The sequence below is a fragment of the Miscanthus floridulus genome, chromosome 1 (genome assembly GCF_019320115.1).
Source record: "Miscanthus floridulus cultivar M001 chromosome 1, ASM1932011v1, whole genome shotgun sequence".
Classification (NCBI taxonomy): domain Eukaryota; kingdom Viridiplantae; phylum Streptophyta; class Magnoliopsida; order Poales; family Poaceae; genus Miscanthus; species Miscanthus floridulus.
In genome coordinates this window covers 94,841,084-94,865,765 of record NC_089580.1, presented here as the reverse complement: position 1 = coordinate 94,865,765, position 24,682 = coordinate 94,841,084, and the positions used below count along the sequence as shown (strand labels likewise).

Below are 24,682 nucleotides of genomic sequence, written 5' to 3'. Positions count from 1 at the left end.
CTCATACACACAGTCAAGCGGCTACGAAGCTCTTGACCTCCTTTCAACCCTTCCATCAGAGACTTGGGACCAGTCCCTCTCTCGATCATTTGTACCCCTTACTACAGACCGTTCACGGTGCTAATAACACGAGCAGCAGCAAACTAGACGTAGAAACATTCGGCCCGAACCAGTATAAATCTTGTGTCATTTAACACACCATCCAAGCCTAACGCATATTACTATAAATTTACTTGTCGGTGCTTGTACGAAACACCGACACGTAGAATTGTTGCACACCATCAAGAGACTTAACAAGTCCGATGTACAAAAGTAAATAATAATGATCATATGTAGGAGTATATGAATCCACGTGTCCACGAAGCTCAAGCGTCCGAATGAGCTTTAGTTAAAAAATTCGGATCCCGGTGCAAAGCAGGTATCTAGTAATCTAAAAAAAAAACAAACGGACTCCCGTACCCTAAATCTGATAAAGGAAGTTTCAAAAAAAAAAAAATCTGATAAAGGATGCAGGGACTCTGTTAGACCAACCAACCTTCAGAAAATGTCGTAGTATCTCCAACTCCAAACGACGCGTTACACGCTGATCATACCTTTGTTCTATCTACTAGTACTAGCAGCCTTCGATGCGTATCACACCTCACCCCAATTCGCTACACGTACCCACGCAAGCTGCCCTCCACAGCTCCACCGACTTCATCGTGTCGTCTCAACGACCTCCACCCGAGTCCCGACCACCCCAACTGCTCCTCCCCCCTAATCCCCGCGCCACCGCCCGCTACTGCCTCGCCGCCGATGGACTGGCCGCAGCCGAATTCTCCTCCGCCGGTGAACTGGGACGCACTGGACGTCCTTATCCTCGATTTCGCCAGATCCGACCGCCTCGTCGCCTGTCCTCCCGCTGCACCCGCCCCCGCCCCCGCCTCCCCCTCGCCGCCGTCCTCACCCTCCTCCTCTACTACCACCGTCACCTCCTCGGCCCCATGCTCGTCTTCGTCGTCCTCTTCCTCATCCTACCGGTCGCGCCTCCTCATCCGCTGCACGCGCCGCGCGCTCGAGATGGGAGACGTCGACGCGGCCCTCGCGCTCCTCCGGGCCCACGCGCCCGCCGCGCTTGCCGACCACCGCCTCCTCTTCTACCTCCACAAGCAGGTGCGTGCCATTCCCTCGGTCTCCCGATACCTCCGGCGCTTGTGGTTCAAACTGAGACATGATTCAATTTGCGTGGCGGTGCAGAGATTTGTGGAGCTGGTGAGGAGGGGCACGGAGGCGGACAGGGACGCCGCGCTCGACTGCCTCCGCACGGCGCTCGCGCCCTGTGCGCTCGACGCCTACCCGGTGAGTGCTTCTGCTGTGACCCCCCTCCTCACGCCTGACATGACATGATGCTCTGATTCAAGTTGAGGTGTTCAAGCGTCAAATTAAAATTTACTCCATGCGGATAGCGGTTTAAGTACTGTGACTGTGTACTGAACCTCCGTGGTGGCTCTTACCATGCTGAAAACAGTGTTGAATGGATATTTAGTGGCTCGGAATCGAGCAACAAGTTAAGCGTGCATAGGCTACTTAATAATATGAGTAGTGGATCATGAAGTGGTGAAAATTGTGGGAATTGTCAGGCTTGTTGTTGGATCTGAATGGGTTGAACCTACAATTGTGGCTTTGGTATAGTGAGGATTGATTCGGTGGCCAGCAGGGGACGAGTCTCCTCTAACTCAGCAGGGCTGTCTCTTGGAATTTGAGGCCCTGGTAGAAAATGCAAGATGGGGCCCTAAAATTGGAAAAAATCATATAATCAAATCATGCTTTCACTTAATTATACAACTTCAATACATCTTATTGACTCCTAATCATAAGAAGAAATCACATTGCAAATTAAGCTGTTCCATGTTTTGCACTCTGTACGCTAGTATAGTAGTATCGACTAGCAGGCTCAGGTTACCACTTACCATGATGTGTCGGGTGTCGGTAGGTGTGGAACTGCAGCCAGGGGCGAAGCCACCTTAAAATCCATAGTGGTGCACATTATTCATAGCAATGTAGAAATATATCTAATTTCAACTAATTTGTATGGTAAAAGTAGACCATTTAGTAGTAAATATGTTTTTTTTGCCTGGCGCCAGTGCTCCACCCAAACATAGTGCGGCGTCGCCCCTGACTGCAGCAGCGACAGGGTGCATCCTCCGTCTCCGTATTGGCACTCAGCAGGTGTGGCACTGCATTGGCAGACTAGCAGGGTTGTGTTGCTGCCTCGCTGGGTGGGCGGTGACCTGGGACTGGGAGACAAACAGAGAGAAATTGATCAGATTTGATGAACCAGTTGTTGAGGCCGATCAATGATCACAATCGATATTCCTTCACAGTTTCACTTCACGTTCATGTATTGAATAAAATGTTTTTTTTGTGTGTGTATCCTTGTATTAATGCAATGATACATAGCTCTCGTGTGTGTTGAAGAAAAAAAGTGGCTTTAGATTTTTGGGGCCTGTGCAGCTGGCCACCTCGCCCCTGCCAGTTGATGGCCCTGGTGGTCAGGATCCCTTGTTTCAAATGGCACATGTATTCAGGAGTTTGGCTTGGCAAATAAGTATGGCTGTGCAAAATACTACATGGAGTCAGATATAGTCTTCAGAATCTGATTTGGATTCAGAGTGTCCAATTTGTCCGAACAATTTGGACATAGGTGTGGAGGTAACTCTGGCATCCAGTTCTTAGTGGGTGCTTACCCCTTGGTTATTGCAGTATGCATCCTTGAAATCTGTGCTATGGAAATTGGATTAAAAAAAAAAAAAAAAACTTTGGAGGTATGCTTCATATGAGGACATATTGCTAGGAGACTATCCCTGCTAGTTTGAGCTATCGCATTAAGGAAAATATATGAAAAAGAGGTTCTTTCTCGAGCTGTGATGTAGGCAAAATGTAGCCAACATATCATTACCCACAAGTGTCGCAAAGTTTGTCAACAACTGAACATATGATGTGTAGGGTAGGGTGCTAGGAAAATATGTGCGACCACAATTGTGTCAGTCAAACACGCAGCTATGTGGGAAACTGTGGTGTGACTGTGATTAGATGATGTTAGGTGCAATACCAGTGCCCTAAGAGCTAAGATTGCACGCCTATCATGTTGCAATACACAAAAGCTGGAAAGTTTTACTTTTTGTCACATTTCTTTGGTTACTTTTGCACTAATGTGGCATACCGTATTTTGCTTAAATTGTCACAATCTACCCCTTCAGCACAATGACTGTCTGGCCACACTTTGCCAGAGGTAATTGCAGCTAAATGTGGTACTGTGGTAGCCAACCAAGCAGATCCTAACTCAACAGCTGAATCATGTGATTATGTATATATTTGTTGAGGTAGAGCCACTTATGTTGTAGCAGCTGATATTTAGAAAAGCACTAGTTACTGGTACATTAGTATAGGTTAAATTTGCCTGAACTACAAGATGTTATTTTGAAAGGGTGCTTCTGATGGTCTTACTATTATGATAATTGGCTCTACAACAGTTAACCTGTAACTAAACAAGTTACAGGAACATACAACGTACTTTTTACAAAAATGATTTGATTGTTATGGAACGTATGTTTTTTGAAACTTGACATGGCTAAGTGGTAATTCCTCAGAAATTAGTTTATAACTTTTAATTCAAAGCATGCAACAAATGACTTTCTTTTTGTCATTAAGATGTTTCCATCATGAAAGGTTATTTATAAGTTTAGGCCTTAGGGACTGTTGGTGCATTTTACAGTTTCAATTTAATTCACAATGAATGAATATACTGCTTGGGTTTCTCTACTACCCTGTTCCTGTTTGATAAGGTTACGGTGCTCATTTAATTCTTTCCTGTTCAATTCTTGGGAGGGCAAATTTCAAATGTATTAAAGAGCCATATATTGAACATAACACTAAAAGAGCATCATGCAGCACCTAGGATATATTAGACAGCTAAACCTGAATAAACACATTTATCCTAGCATGTTTAATTGAGTTTGTTTGTGCTTGTTTGGAGCTTGCTTACTGAATATTGATATGTTAATGTGCCCATGAAGGAAGCTTATGAGGAGTTCAAGCATATAATGCTTGTGTTGATATATGACAAAGATGATCAATCTTCCCCAGTTTTTAATGAGGTATGCAGGGTCCCCTATGTCCATATTCTGCTTCATGAGCTTATCAGCTAAGAATAATGGCACGGATATGTTAATTATTCATACATTGTATATTTGGTGACATTACTTCTTTAAATAGTGGATAGCAACATAGACCAATTAATACACTCAAGAAGACAGCTTATAATATTTCTTGGTAAGGTATTGACTTCTCCAGAGTTTAGGTAGCTTTGATTGTCATTGAATTATTTGACAATACACTGCTTTGCACTTGCCCATGAGTGCCTTACTATTAAAATACTATACTTCATTTTTCTCGAACACGCAAGAGAATTGCACATCATTATTTAGAAGAAAGGAGTTTAGATGACTTGTACAACCCCTATAGGGGCAAAGAAGTTACAAAAAGGATTCACCAATAGAAAAAACCTTAGCCACAACCAGCGCCCGTGAACAAAACAATTATGACCAATAAAAAAATACTGTACTTTTTGCATGTTAGAACTTCTATGTTGGGAACTATTATTATGCTTATTGCTTCTTGGAAGATATGTTTCTCAACTTTATCGAGGTTGCTATTGCTATGTTATATCTTTCAGCACTTCACGATGTACTGTAAGGAAGTTCTTAATGTTTCTGGTATTAATCGTTTCTTCCTTCTTAAACCCTTTGCTCTACAGTGGTCTATAAAGAAGAGGTTTGAACTTGCTGGTCTACTATCATCTATACTAAGAGCTCATTTAGAAGCTTATGATCCTATTCTATCGCTGACGTTAAGATACTTAATAAGGTACCTTATACAGTACATACCTTCTGTTTTTCCAATCATATCTGGTCAAATTATCTTCTATGCTATTCCAACAATTTTACAACACTTGAATAGCATTCACAAGGCATTTTGCAAGCGCCAAGGAATTTCATTTTCATCACCTATATCTGATCTCACTGAGCGGCTGCTATTTGAGGATCGTGATCCCCCTGTGGTTCCTCAGGAATGCTTACTCGAAGCACCACCATTTGATGAGGCAAGCACTCCATAGTAATTATTAAATATACATATACTATGCTCTTTTTGCACCAGCTTTTGATATTTGGATATTAGGTTGATGTTCAAACCCTGGCGCATGCTGTGGAGTTGACAAGACAAGGCGCTGTGGATAGCTTGAAGTTCGCAAAAGGAAATTTATACCAAGCATTTCAGGTTGTATTATAATTACAAAATTTTGGTATACAATTATTCAACCATGACCATAGAATTTTTGTTGCCATTTGTGCTGATTTCTTAACTGAAAAGAAACTTGTGTTTTTAATAGTTTTTGTGAAACATGCAAATTTATTTTTCATGCAACTTAAGCAGCATTGTTGATCTTATTAATGGCTTGTTACTTTTTAAGCCTGCTATAAATGTTTAGAAATACTACCTCCGTCTAGAAAAGGATGCAATTCTAGCTCTACCCCTAGTCAATCTTTTAAAGTTTGACCAAGTTTATAGAAAAGAGTATCAATATTTATAACACAAAATAAGTATCATGATGAATCTAATGACACTTATTTGGTATTATAAATATTGATATCTTTTGTATAAACTTGGTCAAATTCAGAATGTACTCAATACTATGCTAGAATCGCATTCTTTTCCGGACAGAGGGAGTACATAATTATTTGGTTTTCGTACAAAATTTTGGCAATGGACATTTCCTTTTCTGTGCTGTGAATCCAAATTTTTTCCTTCCAAAACTTTCTGTTGAACTTGTCCCCCTGTCACAAGAGTCAAGTTTCAAGCTTCTGATGATATATACCAGCCAATAACTGGCTGCTTGAATAAAAAAAATTAAAAAAGCAGAAAGTTTTGGAATGCACCACACCAAAGTGGTAATTTCTGAGAAGTTCCCCCACAAAAAATCCCAGTGGAGACTCGTTGTCTTCATAAATCCTATCTAAACTTGCCACTGAATTTTGCATCTTTGCATTTTCATGACTGGCCCTCTAGTGCATTTTTGTTTGTTGTTTCCCCATTTTCAGTCCTTCCATCACGTTAACATGGTTTCACTATCGAAGCCATCACCATAAATATATATAAATACTAAAGTACCCTCATTTCCATCGTCAGCACCAGGTACTATCTTAGCCTACCTCATGCTGCTTTCTGTATCTTACCTGCCACTGCCAGTATCTCAGCATTGACAGCCTTCTCTGACAAGTCTTGCTAGACTTATACAGAGGAGTTAGTGGTGCGGGGGACCTTACTGGTGTACCATTATACCTGATTGAGAACAGCAAATCAAAATAGGCCACCCCTTTTGTCCTGAAACCCAAATCCATGCCTGTCATGAGGCCATATCGCCACTGATTTCATTTCCCAACACCTCCTGCCTCTTGGGCTTACAATTGGCTAGCTTATCCTGTCCAATTTTCAAAGATTTGCAGATGACATGTCGTACTTTGGAATTCTCTTTGTTTGATCGTGTCTGATATGCCCACTGGAGTGTTGGGAATCATACCTTTCTGAGAGTTGTCTAGCATTTGTATCAACGTTTGGGGGTCTACTTCTGGTTTTGCCTAAAGTTGATTCTTTCTGTTACACACATATGTTTTGTAGTGCATCTCTGTTTCTGCTCTGCACAACCAGTTTGTGGTTCACCAATATGTATACATGCTGGTTAGGTTTCTGTAAGATGATCATCATGAAATAGGGAAGGGAACAGCATTACAACATTGTAAATAGTTGGGAGTCCTGTTTTCCTGTTTGTAGTTATATTTGGAGGCTATATATCTCCTTGTCCATTGTTGAGGGGCCAAAAGATTACATGTATTGCCTTTTCATTTCATTTCATTGACTAAATATATGGAAATAATGTATGTCTCAATCATCATTTGTTGGATTGTTATTTGATACGGCATGAACTTGCTTATGTTTCAACAAGTGTTCCCTTATTGCTTCCTTGGTTTGACGCTCATGATGTAAGATTATCTGTGTAAAAATGCCAGAACGAATTGTGTCGGATGAAGCTGGACCTGACACTTCTGGATAAACTTGTACACGAGTATTGTGTATACAGGGGAATAGTTGAAGGCAGTTCGCATGTTCTTTCTGGTAAATGGCTGAACCTGTACTACAGGCTACAAGAAAATTTTGTTTACTGCAAATAAGTAATTTTGTGTAGCGCTCTATTGCTAAGCTAACTCTTAGAAGTAGCTTTTTGGTTGCCTAGTTCTAATAAAAACTGTTTTTTTTGTAGGAACTGCTGACTTGAAATGTAAACAAAATAATGATGTTAATAACGAAACACAGCTTGAGTGTGAAATGACCAACAGTCAGAATGGACATTGTAGCATCAGCAGTATCACTCGCGATGATTCTTGGTCCAGGAGGTTACATAGGGTTAGAAATAGTACGTCTGGGCAGCGAAGACGAAAGAGATGGAGAGGACGGCTAGATGATCTTGATTATGCTTGTGACACGTTGTTGGATTCCAGTAAGCATGATAGTTTGTCTCCTACCCTTGATATGGACGAAGATACTATGGTAGAAAAACAGGTGAGCTTTCATAATTATTTTTTCCTTTCATGGAAACTAGATTATCGATAAATAGTGATTTATGTTTGTACGCCCTTCTCTAGGATTTGGTGGTAAATTTTAATTTGTCTGATAATATACACATGGAAGACCAGAAATATGAAATTATTTTGGAAATGCGGGACCTCACGCGAAAAGGGATGGCTTCCAAAGTTGTGGAGGAAATAAGCTGTATAGATCCTGATTTCTTTCAACAGAACCCTATTCTTCTGTTTCAGCTGAAACAGGTAAGCCCAACCGTTAACCCATACTTATCTGCAGCTCTGATAGGAATCGATACCTACTTAATATATTTATCCATTTCAGGTTGAATTTCTTAAGCTGGTAGCTGCTGGTGATCATGTATCTGCTCTCAAGGTTGCATCCACTCATCTGGGACCACTTGCTGCCAATAACGAAGCTCTACTGAAGCCCTTGAAGGAAACTTTGGTGACACTAATTCAACCCAATGAAGATGTATTCATGAATGCATTATCATTGCCAGTACTTGCCAGTTCTCTCCAGGTTTGTTCGACGTCTGCATATTGCGAGTCAATATAGCTGCTGTGATAGACTATTAGTGACAGTAAAAGGAAAATTTACTTGGCTTTAGATCTTAGTTTCCTTAATCAAAGAAATGAGCATGAGTTTTATTATGTTTATTTAGAGTGATGTGGTATGGTATCAAGCGTATTCTCTTTTGTAGGTTGCAATGAGCAGAAGGCTTGGTATTGAAGAGCCTCAGCTAATGAAGCTAGTCAGAACAACAATCCATACACACACTGAATGGTTTAAGCTTCAGATGTGCAAGGACCGTTTTGAGAACTTTTTGAAGATTGATTCTCTGAAAGAGGTTGATCCATCATTGGGGAGTCACAGTATGTCCAAGGTCTTTACAGATGAATGTGGAAATGGATCATCTCAAATCACAACATGTTCAAGTGGCAAGGTGCCAGATGAAGGTAGTAGCCCTCAAGTCTCATCAGAAGTTTCCTGTGATGAAAATGCTATACTGAAGGTTATGGTAAGTAATATGCTATGATGTTTGGTTCCCTTGCCTACCACAATCAGGACAAGTGTCGATTTCTTTCTCTACCCTTGGGCCTTTGTTTTTGGCAAGGTGAGCAAGGATCCTCTTGCCTTTACAGGCAATGGACTGGCTCTCCACGTGCAGTTTTCTTTGCCCCTCTTGTAGGGATGACACCAAACATGTCCTATATCTTCTTGGTGAGGATGATTGTTGCTATCTATGGGGTTTACAGTGTAATGTGGCAACGTATTTCTTATGTACATATAAAAAAATTCTATGTTTGATATTCATTAGACCCTGTTTGGATCCATTTGCCATGGCAAAAGTTTAGGTGCTAAACTTTTGCTGCTAAACTTTAGTCCAGCAGGGGGTGTTTGGATCCATGGCAAAAGTTTAGTCCTCCATCCTACAATGACTGATTTGCCCTCATTTAATTAAGCCATGGGAGAGAGAGAGGGCGTAGGTGGGTGGGTGGGGGCTATCTGGTGTCCAGTGCGCCACCCAAGACGTTTTAGCCCAGTTTTGCACCTCTTGAGTAGCAAATGGGCAAAACTTTAGTCCACCCTATTTGCTCACTTTTAGCCCACCTGTTTGGATCCCCATAGCAAAAAAAAATGAGCAAAAAGTGTAGGACTAAAGTTTTGCCATGGACTCCAAATAGGGCCTATGTTATCACAAGAGGGTTAATTGTGGCCTGCTTTGGTCTTGGTACTTCTAATCTAACAAAGGTGCAGCTGTCTTGGGCGTCGGTGTGTTGCAAGGGTTCTTTACCCTTTTTTTCCTTCTCAGTATAAAAGGATGCAACCCTCCTGGTGTTAAAAAAAATAGTTACTAGTTACAGTATTATAAGGTCAGTTAAAAAATCATTTCAGCTTCTAGCTGTGTTTAACATTTTACCCTGTTGTCAATAAAAGTTTCCTTTAAAAGCACACTAGGGATGTTCATGGTGAGTTTGTTTTGCATCAAGTGTCAAGATAGGGTAAATTTCTGCAGTGGGCACCAAAGGTTGTAGTTTTTGGCAACACGTCTCGAACTAGTTTAGGTTTTTGAAATCTACTTTTCAAATTGGTATTGCCTAGGACTGAACGTACCCGTAGTGGAATTTATTGCACTTTTTGTCACTTTGTTTAGAGATCAGAATATTTTATCGTCAGCACCTAAGATATCAATAACATGTAAGATTGAATTTAATTGGCTATTTATCATTTACTGTGTATGTTCTATATACTTAGGAATTCCTTGCGTTGCCAAGGGCGGACGCTATCCAACTCCTCATGCAGTACAATGGAAATGCAGAGACAGTCATCCAACAGATCTTCCAATAGTGCTTACTGTAAATACCACAAGCATTTTGCTTGCTTTGAGGCGGAATTATTTGTTGATACTTTTCTTGTCATGTACAGAAGATTCTGTTAGAACTAGGCTTACCTTTTCATTTTCACCATTTCCTGTTCTCATTTCATCCACCTATAACACAAAAACATACCATAAAAAGCTCCACAATTTACATGCAAGCCACGAAGGAATAATGGGGATGTTTATAAATGTGTTGTATCCTGTGAGGACGAGACTATAAAATATCGCAAGTCGTGATTTGTGATATGCATACTTATTCCTTATATCGTCCTGTAATTTATACCTTTTATACTTAAAGAGCGACAATTTCTCAGTTTTTGTCCTCGGCTCTCTTATGAGTCCGTTTGTCCTTTCACTCCATAGAGCAGAAGTGTCATATCATTTTTTTTTTACTTAGAGTAGTAGTACGTAATAAATTAGAGGTTATGAATTAGAGATAAGAGTCTAATTGCTTTAATGTCTAGTCTATGACCTTTGTTCACGACTCGTGCTTATAGAAGTTAGAATAGTACAGTTATAATGTTTGATTTTAAAACATATTGGGACAGGTTGTATGATCTGTTGTAATGCATGAGCATATCTGTTAGTATAAATATCAGAGTGAATTTTTGTCTCTAAATTTTGATCCATCTCTCCCTCTCTTTGTCCCTGTGTTCCTTCACTCTTCGGAACAAAATAGTCATAGCTGGGTTTATAAGAATGATAGTATTGCTCTGTATTAGAAAAAATTGGAGTTTTAATTTATTTTTGTCTCATCCATGGTCTAAAATCATATGACTTGTGCTGATACAAATTAGGATACATATGTTCAATAAAAGTATGTAGTCTGATTCTAAAATGTATTATAGTAGATGGCATAAGATACTAAGATGTAAATTTTGTTGCAACACATGTACGTTTGCTATTATATATCTATAATGTTTTTTGAGGGTATATCTATAATGTTAGTAAGGGACTGTTGTACTAGAGGTAGCTAATTTGTTGCCGCTCTCCTTATATAATGTACTCCATATCAAATTATAAGTCTTTCCAAGAATCTTGGAGAGTCAAAGTATTTTAAGTTTGACCAAATTTATATAATAAGATAATAATATTTATGATGCCAACTAAATATCACTAGATTCTTCATCAATTATATTTTCATAGTATACATATTTGATGTAAAAAATCTTTATTATTCTCTCTATAATTTTGGTCAAACTTGAGATACTTTGACTCTTAAAGATTCTTGAAACGACTTATAATTTAGAATGGAGGGAGTAATATTCTGTAACATATATCGTGTTGTTTGATTGGTTACACAGTAATGTAGATATAAAGAAAATTAGTTTAATCATATCTCCCACCGATAACGTCCGCAGCTTTAAAGCATTTATGTTTGTGTTACCAACAGTAGAACTAAACAACTCATATATGTTAACGGACTGTTGTAATTTCATATTGGTCTGTTTCGGTGACGATTTTAGGACACTGTCAATTCCTAGATACTTGTGCAAAACTAATTTTCATGTTTTTAAACATTAAGTTGCACGCTAATTTTTTAAGTTCTTGAAAATTTAGTAGCACGTGCAACTATTAAATCTTCCCTTACTTTCTAAAATAATGTAATTTTAGCATATGCAAGTCAAACAATGTTAAATTTAACTAAGTTCGCATAAAAGGTACTACCTCTATTCTAAATTATAAGTTATTCTAATTTTTTGGAGAGTCAAAACATCTTAAATTTGATCAAAATTATAGAGAGAATTATAAAGATTTATGATATCAACAAATAGGTATACTATGAAAATATAGTTAATGAAGAATCTAATGATACTTATTGGTATCATAAATATTATTATTTTATTGTATAAATTTGGTTAAATTTGAGATGCTTTGACTCTCCAAGAAAATTGGAATGACTTATAATTTGGGATGAAGAGAGTATATAACATGATCTTTGTGGTATGGTTGACTTAACATGATCTTACAAGTAGAGAAATAACTCGTTGTAGCTATCATAGTATCCGGGAAGCCGTCTCAAAAGAAAAGGTCTTCACAGAAGCTCTAACTTATGAGGAGCTAGCTCATAGCATATTGTTCCATATTTTAAAGAAGAGAGAAAAAACTAGTTTTTGATCGAGAGCTAGTCTCATACACATGTTTCAAGATTACATGAGGATGTCATGTGAGGCTATTTATGTTATGAGCTATATGCTAAAGTTAATATCATTAGAGAGATTATTTTAGAGCCAGTAACTAGCTCATAGCACTGGGGCTGCGCTTATGGATGTCTACATGCAATGCGTGATACTTGGATCACTACTTCTCAAAAAAAGTCAACTATCGTTTTCCTGGCTTTTAGGAACTTCCAAATAGTCACTTTTTTCGTTTGATCTCTTCTATTCTAAGAACTGCTCCAAATACAGTATCAGAAAGCCCCACTTGGGCCCTAAGAAAATCTTGAATTAGATCTGAAATTGCTAGGTTAATGTGACGTCGTGAGGTAGGGCTAGATATCGAGCCAGCTTAGCTCGACTCGGCTTAGCTTGCTAGGACTTATTATATAACGAGCTAAAAGTTTGATTCATCTTGGCATGTTGACCAACTAGTTTAGCTCGCATGCCAGTGAAGTAAAAATGTAGCTGCAAACATAGAGCAATTGACATCGCATACATGTGAACATATACATACATCGGTTACACCATTTTTGCCAATGTTGCGATTAATAAAAAGAGAGGTAAGAATGATTTAGGCCCATAGTTGATGGTCTTTGGTCAGGCCTTCTGTTACTTTTGTGGCGATTCTTTTTTCTTGCAGTAGGACCATTTGTGGGTGTGTGTTCATGTTTGGATTGGGCTCTCTGTCTAACTCTTTGTATTTGTGTTTTTTCTATCTTGAAATGACATGAAGTTCTTCTACGTTGTTCGAAGGAAAAAAAGTAAAAATGATGGCTTCAGTTCCGGTCAAATTGTTTCATTTTGTTCCTTTGCTGCAGCAATTTAAAATTATGGCATGTTTTGAGTTTATTATTTTAGACAGAGTCGTCGTCAGCTAAATAAAATGGCAATGCTTATGCCAGCTAATAAAAAAACTGGGCCGGCTGCAGGCTGCTGCTGCGTTTTAATTCAACAGGCAGCAGCCACCGCTGAGACTGAGACACCAATAATATTTCGCTCCCTCAACAGAAGTCCTCAGATCTGAACCATTGGAGACGTATACAAGCCTACTGTTCCACCCAGTTGCCGTGTCTTGTTTGTACGTGCCCACCCAACCTCCCTAACACTACTCCTGCCTGAGCAGCGATGGAATCCTTGGGCGTGCTGCTCCTGCGCCCGCTGGACACGTACCTGGAGCAGGAGCTGGACCGCCGCTGCCGCCTCCTGCGCCTCTGGGATGCCCCGCATGACAGCCGTGGCGAATTCACGCCTCGTCGATCCGGGCCGTGGTCACCGGCGCTGGCAGCGGCGCCGGCGGCGACGCGGAGCTCATCGACGCGCTCCCGCGGCTCGAGATCATCGCGTGCCACGCCGTCGGCTTCGACCACGTCGACCTCACCAGGTGCCGCGAGCGCGGGGTCCGGGTCACCAACACCCCCGACGTGCACACCGACGACGTCGCGGACCTTGCCGTGGGCCTCGCCATCGACGCTCCCCGCAGGATCCCACACGCCGACCGCTAAGTCCGCGCCGGCCTGTGGAAGGCCAACAATGGCTACTATGGTCTCACCAATCAGGTTTGTTTTTGTTTTAATTTCTTCTATTCGATCACTATCCTTTCCTCGTATTATATATGTTCAAATAATCTATTGTTGCGTCTTGCTCTATGCATGTTACGTTGATTAGTGATGCTTGATCGTTTGTTTTTATTAGCAACTCATTATATAGCATTTTTATGTTTTTCAAAAGATAAATCTCCAGAACTTTAGTGTCACTCAGAATAAGATAAACAACAGCACAGACCTTCTCATATCATATCCGTCAATTACTTAGACTAAGATCAAGCATATGCTACCCACGAGTTTTAAGTTCAGAGTAAATCATTATATCAAAACAATCTTATCCAAAACTCGGGAGAATTGAAGACTGAAAACTAGGTACTTAAAAGGAATTACAATAGAGCAACTATTTATTATTTCCATTTTAAAAGATTATCTTCAGAGTCCTTTTTATTTTATTCAGCTCTTAAAAATAAATTAAAACAAACTAGACACACTCTTTTTATTTTATTTTTATTTTTTAATCACACGTTATAACTATATATATTTTTATAAAGATAACTTTTTACTTTATTTTTAGTTATTCATCTTTTTTTTTCTAATATATATAAAGCAAACTAAGAATAATAAATGGAAAAGAAATACTTATCTAGATACACGGGGATGTCTTCTCCCCCAAGCTGGTTGTTGTCGTGGTTGCTCAATGAGGTGGCCGGATGTGGAGGTGCTGGAATAGAGCCTCCCAATTTTGATTTTTGCTGTTGCTTTAGGCTGGCCATCTCGTGTCCCATGCTTACCTGCCATTATGCATGATTATGTAACGTACTTTGTATGGCGGCATTTGTCTCTTCAATGGTTACGAGTCTATTGTCGAAGCAGTGGTAGGCCTCTTGAGAGGCATGATACCCTCAGCCAGAGAAAGACATGCGTCCTCCCTGATGCCCACTTAAGGTTGCTTCATAATCTTGCCCTTGGTAGTTGTGGAAGTTCATTGATCGAGTATCTTGGTTCGCTCTTGAAGATGAGGATTCTTGTGGTGGCGCCTCTAGTAGTGGGGCTTCCACTGGTGGTGCCACCTTATTTTGCCAAACCCGTTGATTTAGGTTTGACAGGTTCATCCCTTCTTGACTTGTTCCTCCTTCTTTAGCGTTTCGAAGTCAACCATCAGTAGTAGAAACTGGCGACATCTTGTGTGCATCATTATTATCGGTTCAAAACTTTCACTTGTAGAATTTGGAGGATCGACTACCCTACACTTGCTCGAAGTGTGTTCTGCTTATGAAGACAAGGTAGAGATCAAGTGCATGGGCCCTGTTGGTGGAAAAACATCAACAAAACCAAAACTTTATTTATTTTTCTCTAGCCTTACACTACACCACAACACTAATATAGCGTCACATGTGTGTCGTTATAAATATACTAATACCGTTGCACCGTCGGTCGGTATAGCTAGCCCACGGATCAAGTGTCGGTAAATGTACATGTTGCGATAAACCATCGGTCGGTATAGATATTTACTTATATAGTCAAACAGTTGGTCGGTTTAGATCAGTATAGAGGACACACCTTCGGTCGGTATAGGGCCGTGCCTTTGGCGCGCGGTGTGGAAATAAAAGAACAGGTTCGCGGGAGACTAAAAATGAAATAGGGCCCATTAGCGGTAAAATTAGGCCCAAATACCTTCCTATGCAAACCCTAGCTTTTCATTCTTCACTCTTCAGCCTGAGCTAGTCCAGTCACCGCCGCCGCCTCCTCTCTGCGCCCGCCCGCCTGGCTCCATCGTAGGCCCCGTCGCCTCCTCTCTGCGCTCGCCCCCCGGCTCCATCTCAGGTCCCGCTGCCTCCTCTCTGTGGCTGTCTGCCCAGCCGGTCCGTCGCAGGTCCCACGACCTCCTCTTAGCACCCGCTGTCGCCCGCCAGCCCAACTCCTGCTCTGCCGTCGCCCTCCAACTCGACTCCGTCGCCGCCCAAATCCGCCCAACTCCAGCTCCGTCGCAAGTCCCGTCGCCTCCTCTACCCACGCCCGTCCAACTCCTCTGCCATCCAACTCCGCCGTCGCCGCCGCCTAACTCCTCCGACGCCGCCCAACACTGCTGTCGCCACTACTGCGCAATTGGTGCCCCAGCCCTCACCGTGCAGCACGCGACCCTCAATTGCGACTGTGAGTGACCCCCGCTGTCGACGAAATATGGTCGACAGTCTACCTAGGGGTATGCCCAAGGTAGTAGATTATCGGCAGACAGATGCGCAAGCCCCAAACAAGATGGTGACGCAAGACAGACACGAGGTTTTATCCAGGTTCGGCCGCCAAGAAGGCGTAATACCTACGTCCTGCGTCTGATTTGTATTGCTGTATGTCAATGAGAGATGTTTTTTAGAGGGGTCCCCTGCCCGCCTTATATAGTCCGGGGGGCAGGGTTATAGATCTGGAAACTAATCCTAGTCAGTTACAATTGCCATATGTGGCCGGATAAGGATTCCTATTCTAACCGACCAGGATCCTGCTTGGTCGCCAAATCCGTCTTGATTCCTTGTGCGGGACTCCGATCAGGTTAACTAGGCCGCACGTCGTCTTTCGGGTGGACTGAACCCATCGATCCGGGCCAGCCCAAGCTTAGCCGTAAGGGTATAGGGGTTAATACCCCCACAGCTAGTCCCCGAGCATCATGTATTATGCTGCGACACGCCATTTTAACCTTCTCCGACAAGCGAGGCTTGAATCCTTGACGCCTCCGACCACCGTCATCACCGGAGAAGTAGGTTGTCCGAAGAATGTATGGTGCTCTTAAGAAAAAAGAAAAAGATTTCTGTCCCGAGAAGTGTGCCCACTTGTATTTCTGAAAAGAAATGTAAGTGGTCTTGAAGCATGACGTCCTTGATCATCAGAAGCGTATGGGTCGAAAAACAAACACATTCACCGCAAGGTGAAGTGTGCCCACTTAGTCCCCGAGCCTGGTAGTAGGTGACGTAGGCACGTGGTGCCAGGGTCTAAAAAGAATTCATAGTTTAGTTGAAAACCGAATTGCCGTACAGGCAAAACATGATGCACCGGCAGGTGCATCGTACCGACGTAGTCCTCGAGCTTGCTGGAAGGCAAAGTATGAGCCTTGTAGCAAGGTCTAAAGATATGTCTCTTAACTGTAAGTGAGTACGAATCACATGTAGCCAAGGAGAACCATTATTCAAGTAGTGGTCGGGGCAGTCCCCGAGCATATTAATAATCCTTATAATCATTCAAAGCACAGGGGTCGATTTAAACAAACACATTCACTGCAAGGTGAAGTGTGCCCACTTAGTCCCTGAGCCTGGTGGTAGGTGATGCAGGCACGTGGTGCCAGGGTCTCCGTAGTCCCGAGCTTGCTAGAAGGCGAAGTATGAACCTTGTAGCAAGATCCAAATAAATGTCTCTCAACTGTATGTGAGTACAAATCACATGTAGCCGAGGAGAGCAAAACTATAAGAAGTGGTCGGGAGAGTACCCGAGCACAGCGGTGGTCACAGCAGTTCCTGAATATGGTAATAGTCGGAGCAGTCCCCGGGCACGGCCGTGGTCGGAGCAGTCCCCAAACACAAAAGTGGTCTGGGCAGTGTCCAAGCACAGTAGTGGTCTGGGCAATCCCCGAGCACAGTAGTGGTCTGGGCAGTTCCTGAGCACAGTAGTGGCCAGGGCAAATCCACGATCACTTGCGCTGCTTGTACTATTATTTGGTATACTTATTTTTCTCTATTCTCTGCCAAGTCCAATCTGACACGCCTGGTCAAAAAAGCAAATAGGTATAGTACATCATTCTGTCTTCCCTTTTTTTTTCTAGCAAACAGTCGGTTGACACCTGTATTGAGGTGTGTCAGTGTGGGCCCTCTTATACCATCAACGAAGAGGCGCGTACACTGTTAATGAAGGAGCGCATTTATTGGCGCAGATCTCGAGGTGGTGTGAACATCCGTCCGTCGCGCGTGCGCACGTCTCCCAAGAAACTCAGGCGGACGAAACGACGGTACTCTTTGTTATTTATAATATAGATCTGGCAAGTTACTGTCACCGTTCCCCATCGTCATTCGCCGCCGCCACCTTCGTCTTCCTCTTGCCAAACCCTATTCCTCCGATAAACATCGCCAAATCCCCTTGCCACCACATCCACCCCCATAGAAAGGACAGAGTAATGGCGAGGAGAGACGCCCAGAAGAAAGGCGGAATCATGGCGAAGGAGTGGTGGAAGTCTCGGAGCAACGAGCAAACCATCGAAGACCTCGTCGCCATGGGGGTGCTCCACAACAAAGCCCTCGCTGGATGGCGCGCACCGGAAGGAGAAAGCTTCCCCGATCCACAACCAGATGAGATCGTGGTTTTCGAAGATTTCTTCAAACGGGGTTTTGGGATTCCAGTGCACCCTTTCCTTCAGGGTCTCTGCTTGTACTACGAGATTGGGATTTGCAATCTGCATCCCAACTCGATTCTTCTCGTCTCTACCTTCATCCATCTCTGCGAGGCATATGGTGGCTTCCAGCCCCATTTCGACCTCTTTCACCACCTGTTCTGTCTTCGGAAAAAAGGGAGCGGTGGCTCGAAGATCGCCGGAGGCGTCTACCTGAACCTGCGTGACGGCATGAAGGCCCAATACCTGCACTGTCCCTGGAACACCTCATTGGACGAGTGGTACAAGAAATGGTTCTACATCCGTGAAGAGCCGAACACCATCACTCTGTGCGACGTGGGGCTAATTCCAGAGAAGAAAAATAGCTGGTTGGAGAAGCCCGAGAACTTGGAACAGATCGCCGAACTGCTTGGGATGATCCCGTGGGGAAGGCTTGATGGCCCAAGCGTGGTCGGCAACTTCATTAGCCGACGAATTCAGCCATGCCAGAAAAGGATTCATCCTGGCTTCGAGTACCAAGGGGGCGCGGATCTGACAAGGACCAGGAAAGAGCCGCTCGACAAGACGGAGATCAAGGCCAGGATTGGAGAGCTGTTCAATCTGGCCGATCCCAATTATGTTGCACTGAACGCCATCGAGCACGCCTTCAAGCTGGCTCGACCTCCCCCAAAGGTAAATGATGCCTCCTTTTAACTATAGAGTCATGTTGTATCAAGAAAATAACTGTCTTTTCCTTCATTTTGTGTCTTAGTGTAATGGCCGTGACCGGGCAGGAGTGTTCGTGTCGCCTCCCCCTGGTGTAGAATGGCCGCAAGCTACCGGCCCAGCCACCCAGACCAGCGCCAGGACCGACGATGTTCACTGGGCGGTACTCGAGACCATAGAGGACGCCTCAACCAGAGCCGCTGGCAAGCGTCCAGCTGCCAGCAAACGACGTCAAGCCATCTTCCCCCTGTCGGATGACGAAGCAGAGGATGCGGACATCTTCCGGCTCGTCCCTCAAAAGAGAAGGCAGGTGGGACCGACGGAGCAGGGTGTCTCCTCTGGGCCAGCAGTGGTCACAGCACCGCCCACTGCAACACAGAGGACAGACGAAGGAAACATGCCGCATCATACTCCGACGCCCATACCGGAGGTTGAACAAGTCCCGGTGGAAACTGCCGAGCAAATGGAGCAGGGGCGGTCGAGGAGACGTTCCTTCGCCACATCCTTCCACAAGTCGAAACTGTAAGTATCTATATTTTTGATGTAAGCTTTGCATTTTGCATTGGATGCTATTATCTTCTGAATTTGTCTCTGAATTCATTAGATCGGCGTCCACCGAAAGCCCCGACCAGCTAGCTGGGTGCGGAACGTCCTCACCAACAACAGCAGGACAAACTGCTCAGCAACCAGCCGTGGAGGAGCCCATGGTAGGGACTCCGCCTGGGCCTCAGCAGGCGGACGACCAGACGCCAGTCCCCGAGCAGCTGGTCAAGAAGACAACCGAGCAGAATACAAGTGCTCCAAGCACGAAACCTGCTGAGGCGGATACCATGGCGCCAAGGGAGCTGGATCTAGCCGAGGGGCAGCAGCCAGAAGTTGCCCAGAACATGGTTGCCGACGTGACGGCTCGCGGGAAAGCCCTGGTGATCGTCGAGTCTGCGAACTCCAGACCAGTGCCGCCTCCCGAACAGGAGGCTGAAGAGGATGAAGTGGAAGAAGTCCTGGGCCGTCCCCAAGATAGGCGACAACATGTATATGTGTCGCGCTATCGGAACGACGAATGGGTCATGCACGAGGAAATCCCAGAGGTCGAAGAGACCTTAAGAGTCGAACGGGCAGCCAAGCGTCTGGTGACGGAAGTCCAGGTATATTTGGCTTGAGTCCTTGACCCTGTTGTGTAGTCGAACTGTCTGACGTAGCTTGTCTATATGCAGGACTTAATGAAAACTGCAAGATACCGAAAAAGGTGCTTCGACCAGATAGAAGGAATTACGATGACCAATAAGGAGCTGATGGCTGAAGTGGAACGCCTACGGCGCTAACTTGAAGCCGCCGACTAGGAGAGGACAGACCGAGAAGCACAGAACCAAAACCTGGTCGGCCAGATAAAAAACAAAGAGCGGGAGAAAACATGTAAGTTTTCACCGTATCATAGCAAGTGCGGGACTTGTGTTATTTTGTTCTTGGCAGTAATAGCTATAATGCAGGTTTAGAAGCTGAAGTGACCCGCCTATAGGGGGAGAACAGCCGTGTGCTTGCAGAATGTGGTCGCCTAAAGGAGGACAATGAGAAACTGGCACGCAGCCAGTCGGAACTCCAAGACCACACTACCAGAATGAAGGACGACCTGAAAAGTAAGCACTCCAGACCACCTTTCTCATTCTATTGCCCACGTTGCCTTGTCGTGTCATCATGTTTGATGTCTTGTACTGCTTTCAGTTTTGAAAGTCAATGCCAAGAGGCACCTGGAGGCCGTGATCAAGGAGCGTGACGACTGGAAAGCACAATGCCTTAAGGCCACCGAGGAGCGGGACACGTGGAACAAGCGGTGCCAAGAAATGGCAACTGACATTGTGCCTGTCCTCGACCTTATCGACCCGGCGCTCACAGAGGAAGAGCTAAGGACGCCCCAGCTCGGACTGGTCGAGAGATGCAAGCAAGCATGGGGATGGTTCCAAGACTTCATAAAGGAGGCGGGTGAGTACACGGGTGCCCATGTGCTAAGCATGGTGCGTGCTCACTACCCCCTGATCGATCTCAAACGCTTGGAGGCTAGGTACCCGAAGGAGATAGACCCAGACAAGGCCGAAGAGCTTTGGACGGCCTAGCTGGATTTGTCGTCGAAGATAATTGGCGATATTAACCTGTGCGGAGGTGGGACAGCACCTGTGCAGGGTATGCCATCGACAAGCTAGCTGGAAATGCCATCAGCTGCAAGCCAACCAACGAAGCCTGCGGTCTCGACCAGCCAGGCACCGGCGGGGCCATCCCCTTCAGCTTGACTAGCTCAAGAGTCCCCGAGACTCGAGTAGGGTATCAGAGGCGGCGAGCAGTAAATGCCATGCGCCCCGACCAGCCAATGTAATAGGCTTAGAGCTGTAGAAGGAGGACATAGTTGTGTTATTGTAAACTTGAGCCTTTTCAGGCAAGCTTGTAATAACGTAACTGTATATCATTATAAGCTTGTTTGTTTTATACAAAACGTACTTTAAGCTTGAAATTTTTTGTTGGTGTAACTAAGTGGGAACGTGTTAACGTTCTGTTTAGTTGTACCATTTTGCTCGACACGTCATCCTGAAAAGTTTGTGCGGCCCTAGTCTGGCATGTGGTCGGAGTGTGAGGTACTATGACCTGTGCACATGTGGACGTAGACAAGTCAAATCAGGGGGGACCTGCCGATCACCCGCAACGTAGAGAGCGGATCCCGTGCACGTGTTGGGAGGAACCGGAGACAGGGCCTGCTCCAAAAACCGTAGAAGGAGTGGTGGTCGGCTTGTACTGGCTTAAGTTAGAATAACCATAAAATTCGGAGTGACACATTAGAGTGGTCGGAGAAATCATAGTTGCTTTAGTAAAGTAAATCGAAAATACAAGTAGAGTACATATCTCAGTAGTTAAGCATAGAAACGTCTAAGCTTGTCGATGTGCCATGAGTTCGGTACGTCCGTGCCGTCTAGATGAGCTAACCTGTAAGACGTTGGACGTGTGACTTCCTTGATCATGAAGGGTCCCTCCCACGGGGTTGCGAGTTTGTGGACACCAGCCTGGTTCGTCTTCCACTTCAGGACTAAGTCCCCGACCACGAAGAAACGCTCTTTAACGTTCTTGTTGTAGTACCTGCGCAAAACAGCAAGGTATTTGGCCGTGCGTATGCAAGAGTCAAGCCTTTTCTCTTCTGCGCTGTTGACTTCTAGCTCCCGTACTTCATTGACCTTGCCTTCGTCGAAGTTCTCTACCCGTGCTGATCTGAAAGCTATATCTGGTGGGAGGACTGCCTCAGCGCCGTAAACCATAAAATATGGTGAGACGCCGGTGTTACGACTGGGCTGAGTTCGGAGGCCCCAGACCATGGCTGGTAACTCCTTGAGCCATCTTCCAGGAGCTTTATCGTTTTCTCTGTACATCCTCTTCTTCAATGCGTCCAAGATCATGCCATTTGCCCGCTCGACTTGTCCATTAGCTCTAGGATGCGCCACCGAGACATATTTTACAACTATGCTCCTTTCATCGCAGAAGTCCCAAAAAGCGTTCCCGGTGAACTGAGTACCCAGATCAGTAATGATGCTGTTGGGCACACCGAAACGGTGGATGACCTAGTCGAGGAATGTGACAGCTTTCTCTGAGGATGCCTGTACCAGAGGCATGTATTCTATCCACTTAGAAAACTTATCAATTAGCACGAAGACGCATGTAAATTTCCCAGGAGCTGGTTTGAAAGGCCCGATCATGTCCAGTCCCCAGCATGCGAAGGGCCAAGAGGCTGGAATCGTCTGGATCTCATGTGCTGGTACATGGATTCTCTTGGAGAAGAACTGACAACCCTCACAGCGGCGGACTAGCTTCTCTGCGTCGGCCACTGCTGACGGCCAATAGAACCCTGCTCGGAAAGCCTTACCGACCAGTGTTCTTGAGGCCGCGTGGTTGCCGCAGGAGCCAGAGTGGATTTGGTCTAGGAGATGCTCGCCTACCTCCTGGGTTATACACTTCATCAGGATTTCCTCCTTAGCGTTTTTGCGCCATAACTTGCCATCGACGAGCAGATACTGCTTACTACGATGCATCAGGCGCTCATTTTCTGTTCGATCGATATAACCGCTACCATCTGTTAAGTACTTGATGAAAGGTGTTCTCCAGTCCTTCTCATGAGTGGTCGGAAGTGGCTTGGTTGTGCTCGGCGCCGGAACCGTAGCCACTAATTGCTGGTCTGAAACTTTGTCGGTCGTTGAATCTTCATCTTCAATGGAGGGCGTGAGCAGGTCTTGGACGAATACGCCATGTGGGATTTTGGCTCGGGATGATCCTAACTTTGACAACGCATCCGCTGCTTGGTTCTTGTCCTAGACCACGTGTATGTACTCAATGCCATAGAACCTGCCTTCCAGCTTTCTTATCGATTTGCAATATGCGTCCATCTTTTCACTGGTCGTGTCCCAGTCCTTGTTGAGTTGGTTGATGACCAGAGCCGAATCTCCGTAGACATAGAGACGTTTAACTCCAAGATCAACCGCAATGCGTAGACCATGCAGGCATGCTTCATACTCGGCGACATTATTAGATGCTGGGAAATAAATCCTGAGGACGTACCGGAGCTGCTCCTTGGATGGTGACACGAAAAGAACTCCTGCTCCCGCACCGTCAATGTTGAGAGAACCGTTGAAGTACATCGTCCAATATTCGTCAGATCCCGGAGAGGCAGGCGTGCTTAAGTCTGTCCACTCGACGATGAAATCGACGAGTGCCTGAGACTTGATTGTAGTACGGCTTGCAAATTCCAAGGAAAAGGGGCATAGCTCCATTGCCCATTTGACGATGCGCCCGTTCGCATCCTTATTGCGAATGATGTCCCCCAAAGGATACTCGGTCATGACCACCACACGATATCCATCGAAGTAATGTCTCAACTTTCGGGATGTTATCAGTATGGCGTAGAGCAGTTTCTGAATCTGTGGGTACCTGGTCTTGGATTCATTGAGTACCTCACTAATGAAATAAATTGGCTGCTGTACCTTGTAGGCATGGCCCGGCTCGTCGCGCTCGACCACCATTGTAGTGGAAACCACCCGATCGGTTGCCGCAATGTAAAGCAGGAGAGTTTCGTCTTCTCTGGGAGCAGTAAGTACCGGAGGTGATGTGAGGTATTGTTTCAGCTGTGTGAAGGCAGCGTCTGCTTCCTCCGACCACTCAAACTTCTCGGACGCTTTGAGCAGTTTGAAAAATGGTAGTCCTTTTTCTCCTAATCTTGATATGAAACGGCTTAGAGCAGCCATGCAGCCGGTAAGCTTCTGGACATCCTTCACCTTTTTTGGGGGCTTCATGTCTAAGACAGCTTTGACTTTCTCTGGGTTAGGGCGTATGCCGTCGTAACTGACGATGTTGCCGAGCAATATGCCAGAAGGGACACCAAAGATGCACTTCTTTGGGTTTAATTTCCATTGGAACGCATTAAGGGCTGCGAAGGTGCGTTCCAGATTGTCAACAAGGGTATGTGCTTCCTTGGTTTTGACAACTACATCGTCGACGTAAGCCTCGACGAGGCCGTCTTTTATCTCATCGTTGAGGCAGGCCTGTATAGCACGTTGGTAGGTAGCACCGGCGTTTTTAAGCCCGAACGACATAGTCGTGTAGCAGTAGGCGCCGAAAGGCGTGATGAAAGATGTCTTGATCTGGTCGTCCTTTTTGAGAGCGATCTGGTGATAACCAGAGTAGCAATCGAGAAAGGAAAGCAGCTCGCAACCGACGGTTGAATCTACGACCTCGTCTATGCGAGGTAAGCCAAAGGGGTCCTTAGGGCAGTGTTTGTTGAGATCAGTGTAATCAACGCACATTCTCCATTCATTATTCTTTTTGCGTA

The 24,682-nt window shown here is 44.5% G+C and overlaps 2 protein-coding genes across 3 annotated transcripts; both read left to right on the top strand.

Moving 5' to 3' along the window:
- Positions 1 to 599: 599 nt before the first annotated feature.
- On the top strand, positions 600 to 10,370 carry LOC136537904 (uncharacterized). 2 transcript variants are annotated; one of them, XM_066529885.1, is made up of 12 exons: positions 600 to 1,152; positions 1,237 to 1,338; positions 4,060 to 4,136; positions 4,796 to 4,905; positions 4,999 to 5,140; positions 5,218 to 5,316; positions 7,104 to 7,209; positions 7,355 to 7,653; positions 7,737 to 7,919; positions 7,999 to 8,196; positions 8,378 to 8,695; positions 9,934 to 10,370. In XM_066529885.1, exons 1-12 carry the CDS (start codon positions 627 to 629, stop codon positions 10,024 to 10,026), a joined length of 2,253 nt encoding a protein of 750 aa, XP_066385982.1. In that variant the 5' UTR covers positions 600 to 626; the 3' UTR covers positions 10,027 to 10,370. The 2 variants fall into 2 exon arrangements, with proteins under 2 accessions (XP_066385982.1, XP_066385990.1); XM_066529893.1 differs by having other exon boundaries at positions 653 to 1,152; positions 4,056 to 4,136.
- A 2,971-nt stretch (positions 10,371 to 13,341) lies between these two features.
- On the top strand, positions 13,342 to 15,922 carry LOC136460498 (uncharacterized). The gene is made up of 3 exons (XM_066460167.1): positions 13,342 to 13,772; positions 14,634 to 14,820; positions 15,476 to 15,922. Exons 1-3 carry the CDS (start codon positions 13,342 to 13,344, stop codon positions 15,920 to 15,922), a joined length of 1,065 nt encoding a protein of 354 aa, XP_066316264.1.
- Positions 15,923 to 24,682: the final 8,760 nt, after the last annotated feature.

What these genes read in the sequence shown, in the direction of transcription:
- LOC136537904 (XM_066529885.1), top strand. Translation starts at nt 627, where the DNA reads ATGCGTATCACACCTCACCCCAATTCGCTACACGTACCCACGCAAGCT. An exon ending in TCTTCTACCTCCACAAGCAG is followed by an intron (nt 1,153 to 1,236) that starts GTGCGTGCCATT and finishes GTGGCGGTGCAG; the next exon opens with AGATTTGTGGAGCTGGTGAG. An exon ending in CTTCCCCAGTTTTTAATGAG is followed by an intron (nt 4,137 to 4,795) that starts GTATGCAGGGTC and finishes TTTGCTCTACAG; the next exon opens with TGGTCTATAAAGAAGAGGTT.
- LOC136460498 (XM_066460167.1), top strand. Translation starts at nt 13,342, where the DNA reads ATGGAATCCTTGGGCGTGCTGCTCCTGCGCCCGCTGGACACGTACCTG. An exon ending in ACTATGGTCTCACCAATCAG is followed by an intron (nt 13,773 to 14,633) that starts GTTTGTTTTTGT and finishes TTGTCGAAGCAG; the next exon opens with TGGTAGGCCTCTTGAGAGGC. An exon ending in TAGTAGTGGGGCTTCCACTG is followed by an intron (nt 14,821 to 15,475) that starts GTGGTGCCACCT and finishes TTCACTCTTCAG; the next exon opens with CCTGAGCTAGTCCAGTCACC.